Genomic DNA, 6,000 nt, shown 5'->3' with positions numbered 1-6,000 from the left:
TCACACAGGCTCACCAAAATTGGACAATAGAAGATTGGAAAAACTTTGCCTGGCCTGATGAGTCTCCATTTCTGCTGCGACATTCGGATAGTAGGGTCAGAATTTGGTGTCAACAACATGAAAGCATGGATCCATTCTGCCTTGCATCGACAGTTCAGGCTGGTGGTGGTGCTGTAATGGTGTGGGGGATATTTTCTTGGCACACTTTGGGCCCATTAGTACCAACGGAGCATCGTGTCAACACCACAGCCTACCTAAGTATTGTTGCTGACCATGTCCATCCCTTTATGACCACAGTGCACCCATCTTCAGATGGCTACTTCCAGCAGGATAACACACCATGTCAAAAAGCATGAGTCATCTCAGACTGGTTTCTTGAACAAAAGGAGTTCACTGTACTCAAATGGCCTCCACAGTCACCAGTTCTCAATCCAATAGAGCACCTTTGGGAAGTGGTGGAACGGGAGATTTGCATCAAGGATGTGCAGCAGACAAATCTGCAGCAACTGCGTGATGCTATCATGTCAATATAGAGCAAAATCTCTAAGCAATATTTCCAGTACCTTGTTGAATCTATGCCACGAAGGATTGAGGCAGTTCTGAAGGCAAAACAGGGGCCAATTTACAATAATTAACTCTTTTTTCTTTTTTTCTTTTCACCATTTTATGTTATGGTAATTTTAAGTGTTTTTGAAGTCTAAAACAATGCAAGAAAGTTTAAATGTTTCACTTTTGCAGTTAAAGTTGCATCAACTAATTCTGACATTCCACTCTGAACTCACGAGGAAACCTAGCTATTAATTTATATTTATTAATGTTTTGTTAGTTTAGTGGCTAAATCGAACAAAATTGATAGGAGTTTATTGGTATAAAAATGTATGATTTCTTTTTTTATTTTTTTTATTTTAAAGGAGACATGGCACCAAACCCCCACCCCTAAACCCAATTGTCATTGGGGGATGAGCAAATCGTAATAAATTGTACGAATGAGATCATACGAATTGGCCAGTAAATCAAAGCTACAAATTGCCATGAGATTGTGTTGGAAATTTAGTCATGTCCCACAATGCACCTGATCATCACAAACTAGTCTCTGGGCTCCTGCTGTTTTGTGCTTTTCCAGAGTCGGATGCGAGTTATTGATGTTCATCCTGGGGGGGCCGCACTGAAATGAGTTTCTCTGCACTAAACAAATGTTGGGCTAAAGAGGTTTTGCGGGGCTTAATGAGGCAGCACTAATGCGCTTGCGGTGCGGGATCTCTTTTTTTTTTGCTCGGGGGGCCGCACAGAGCCGCCATTGATTCTGGCTCCAGACCCACTTCAGCCACTAATCAGCTTCTTTTGCTCCAACTTTTTTCGGCCCCGCAGCCTATTGTGGCCCTGTGTCACCTCAGGTCAGTAGTTATTAGAGCGCAGTTTTTGGGGACGGAGCCCAATGAAGGAAGCTGGAGAGCAGGGATTATGGATTCCTCTGGAAGATTGTGACCTGCGTGGGTAATGAGGGATGCTGCTGCTGGACGTCTTTTACTGATGATGGTTTATGTAGTACCAGTGTGTGTAATCACCGTTAAGCCTCGCTCACTAGAAAACTGATGTTGTTCGAATGAGCAATTTTAAAAGACTACAAGAGAAGATTTATGTTTTTAAAATGTCTCCCCGTGAAGACTTATTAGTTATTATTTATGTTTTTATATAGATAGATAGATGGATAGATAGATGGATAGATTGATAGATAGATAGATACCCACACACACGCACGCACTGTTTAACAGAGAGATTTTTTTTCAACACATTCCTAAACATAATAGATTAAATAACTCATTTCTAATAACTGATTTATTTTATCTTTGCTATAATGACAGTAAATAATATTAGACTAGATATTTTTCAAGACACTTCTATACAGCTTAAAGTGACATTTAAAGGCTTAACTAGGTTAATTAGGTTAACTAGGCAGGTTAGGGTAATTAGGCAAGTTATTGTATAACGATGGTTTGTTCTGTAGACTATCGAAAAAATATATAACTTAAAGGGGCTAATAATATTGACCTTAAAATGGTTCATAAATTAAAAACTGCTTTTATTCTAGCCGAAATAAAACAAACGAGACTTTCTACACAAGAAAAAATATTATCAGACATACTGTGAAAATTCGGGAAATATTTTAAAAAAAGGGGGGGGGGGGTGCTAATATAATGTGTGTGTATAATATAAGTGTGTGTGTGTGTGTGTGTGTGTGTGCGTGTGCGTGCGTGTGTGTACATATACATTTAATGGAACAATCTTGTCTGTCTTTTTTTTTTTTTTTTTACATTTTTATATTTTTAAATTTATTTACTATATAGATAAATGTATATTTGTATATATTTATTTTTATTTTTTTATATCTTATTAAAACATTGCTCACTAAAATTTTACATTATAATAAAATGTGTTTTATAGTGAGCAAAGCTTCAATAATAAATTAATTTATTTACACATACATACATGCTCACATACATACCCGGGAAGACTTGTTTATTATATATTATTTATTTATTCTATTTACTGAATAAGAAAATCTTATTTAATGTCTTTAACATTTATTTATTTATTTATTTTATATATATTTTTTTACATGTTTTAACTTTAGTATTAAATTTTTATTTATATCATTTTATGTATTGCTATATTTTTATGTATTTTTATTAAGAATTTTACAAATTTATTTTATATATATATATATATATATATATATATATATATATATATATATATATATATATATATATTAATTTTTTATTTTTATTTATTTTTTTTTGATTGGGAAAAATTTATCTAATGTCTATTTTACATTTTTATTTATTTGTTTATATTTATTTATTTTATATTTATTTATTTTTACATGTATAATTTGATATATTTTTTAGAATTTTTTGATTGTTTTATATATTGCAATATTTATTTTTATGGATTTAGTTTATTTTTTTTATTTTGCGTTTTTGTTTTTTTTACATTTTGTTTTATTTATTTTCTCTTATTGAATCATGAGGTTATTAATGTCTTTGTTAATCTATATTGGTCTTGCAATGAAATAGCCATAAATTGCTGAATTGGCAATAAAAAACTAAAATAAATACAGATGATGGTTTAAGTATCACTAGCGCTTAATCACAGTCAAGCCTTGCTCACTATACAATGGATTTTATTAGAATGTTGAGATTTTAAAGGCTACTACAGAAGATTTTGATACTGAGAGCGCTTCTCTTCGGGAGAAATTAAGATTTTCCAATTCAGTAAATGGTTAGTAACATATCTTGTTGTTCTTGTCTTTATTTTATTTAGTTTTTATTTATATTTATTTATTTGTTTATTTGGTTTTTTTTTTGTATTTGACTTGTTTATTTGTTTGTTTTTATTATAGCTTTTTTAGTCATTTATGTATTTTTTTTATATATTTATTTTAAGCTATTTCATTTATACGTTTTATTTATTTATATTTGTTGGTTTATACTTTATTTATTTTTAATTTATTTTTATTTGTTAGTTTTTAAATTTTTATGTATTCTTAATATATTATATCGTTTACTCGTCTATTTATTTTTATTTATATTTGTTGATTTATATTGATTTATATATTTTTTCATTTTATTTAAATATGTATATTTATATTTTTCTTTTATATTTTTCTTTATATTTGTTGAATTATTTAGTGTTTTATTTTATTTATACGTTTTGTTTATATACATTTATTTACTTTTTTTGTAAAAAATTCTTATCTATTCATATATATTGTATCTATTTATATTTATTAGTTTTTCTTGTCTTTATTTTATTTATATTTATTTGTTTATTTATTTGTGTTATTTTTGTATTTGTCTTGTTTTATTTGTTTATTTTTAATATCTTTTTCAGTCATGTATTTTATATTTATTAAGCTATTTCATTTATTTATGTTTTTGTTTATTTATATTTGTTGGTTTATATTTATTTATATTTATTTTATTTTTATTTGTTAGTTTTTAAAAATTATGTATTAATATTATTATCTTTCATTCACTCGTGTATTTATTTTTATTTATATTTATTTATATTTGTTGATTTATATTGATTTATATATTTTTTCATTTTATTTAAATATGTATATTTATATTTTTCTTTTATAATTGTATTTACTGTTTTATTTTATTTATACGTTTTGTTTATATACATTTATTTACTTTTTTTTGTAAAAAATTCTTATCTATTCATATATATTGTATCTATTTATATTTATTTGTTTACCATTTATTTATTTATTTATATTTCTAATATATATTAATGAAAACCTAATTGAAAAATTACTTTTCATGATTAACAAGACAAGTAAAATAAATAAATAAATATAGAGTTTGTTTTTATTTTTTACTGAGTGTCTTCTGTTCTTCATGGAAAAAGTTATTTTTCAATTAGGCTTCCAAAACGGTGTTTGTTTTAGTCCTTCATTCCCTTCATGTGTGTTTTGTGCAGGTTCCAGCAAGGAGCAGCACACGGTTGGGATCGAGCCATGCAGAACCAGGGCTCTTCATACCAGCAGAACCAGCAGAGGGGACGAGGAGACTGGAGACCCCAACAAAACCAGCAGGTCTGAGCCCTTCACACACACAATACATATCCTTAAATTAGCAGTTTTCCATATTTTGTGATTCATGTTTTTACTCTTCTACATTTATTTATGCTTTTGAATTGCATTATGGGAACTTAATCTTTCGTTCAACCACTTTTACCATTGATAAGTTCATAAGTGTCTTTTATTAGCATGGATAATAGTTTAATGTGTTATATTGTCTGAGTGTTGTATATTACGCTACAAACACCCTGTAATGAACTAACAGTGCATTTTCTGTTATTTTAGACTTATTTTTCTATATATCCATTATTTCAAGCTACTAAAAATCTCAATTAAAGTCACTTTGTTGCTCTTAGTGTTTCTGTGAAACCCTGCCCAATAACTGCAATTTTTTGTTCACCCTCTACTGATGGTTTATATAATAACCGCCATATTGATGTTGTCGCTTTAGCCTCATTACTAGCCAGAAGGCAAATATTGCTAAATTGAAAATCCTTGTGTGCCGGGACTCTGCCAGTTTGTTTTATAAAAAGTGGAGCCCAGTGATTTTCTTTTGTCGAGACCTTACCCTCTTTGTTGATGTAACACCCCCCACCCCCTTTATTCTGTATGTTCAAAACCAGCAGATTACACTATGCAGTTCGAGCGTCATGTGCTTACTGTCATTCAAGTATCTGCGTCATAAAATATTACTAAAAAATAAGTCACTTTACATGTTTTTGAGGGAATCTCCTCATCCACCGCCAGCGTGCAGCATCCACCTGGATGAAACGACAGCAGCCATATTGCGCCAGAACGCACACCAGCTGATTGGTGGAGAGGAGACAGAGTGATGAAGCCAGTTGTAACATGGGGATGGTTAGGAGGCCGTGATAGACAGAGGCCAGTGGGGAAATTTGGCCAGGATGCTGGGGTTAAACACCTACTCTTTTTCGAAGGACATCCTGGGGTTTTTAACAACCACCGAGAGTCAGGACCTCGGTTTAAAGTCTTATCCGAAAGACTGAGCAGTATAGAGTCCCCTTCAATATACAGGGGCATTACGACTCACACAGACTGCAGGTTGAGCGGCCCCTGCTGGCCTCACTAACACCATTTGCGGCAGCAACCTAGCTTTCCCATGTGGTCTCCCATCCACTGTACACTTACAAACATCAAAAGTCCTCAGCGCAGAGATCAAAATCCCATAATGCAATTCACAAGCGAAAATAAACGGAAAAATCTCTCGTGAATAACAAAATACGACAACTATTAACAGATATTTTTTACACTGCACACAGTCACACAGACAGACAGACCCCTACACTTAAAAAAAAAAAAGTGTGTTCACTAAGTAAACCTGTTGCTTTTAAAAATATTAGTTGGCTTTAGATAAAGTGAGTAAACTCGTTGCCTTAAAAGTATAGTAATTT

At 31.1% G+C, this 6,000-nt stretch overlaps 1 protein-coding gene across 2 annotated transcripts in view; it reads left to right on the top strand.

Moving 5' to 3' along the window:
* The window catches only part of xrn2 (5'-3' exoribonuclease 2), an 80,735-nt gene that overhangs the window by 69,865 nt on the left and 4,870 nt on the right, over nucleotides 1-6,000 (top strand). For both annotated transcript variants that reach the window (XM_056481433.1, XM_056481432.1), the window contains one exon: nucleotides 4,489-4,603. In XM_056481433.1, coding sequence (XP_056337408.1) covers nucleotides 4,489-4,603 — 115 coding nt within the window. The remainder of the gene's footprint in view (nucleotides 1-4,488; nucleotides 4,604-6,000) is intronic.

Source organism: Danio aesculapii, chromosome 20, assembly GCF_903798145.1.
Source record: "Danio aesculapii chromosome 20, fDanAes4.1, whole genome shotgun sequence".
Lineage (NCBI taxonomy): Eukaryota > Metazoa > Chordata > Actinopteri > Cypriniformes > Danionidae > Danio > Danio aesculapii.
Note: the sequence above shows the minus strand (reverse complement) of the source record. Positions and strands in the feature narration are given on the sequence as shown.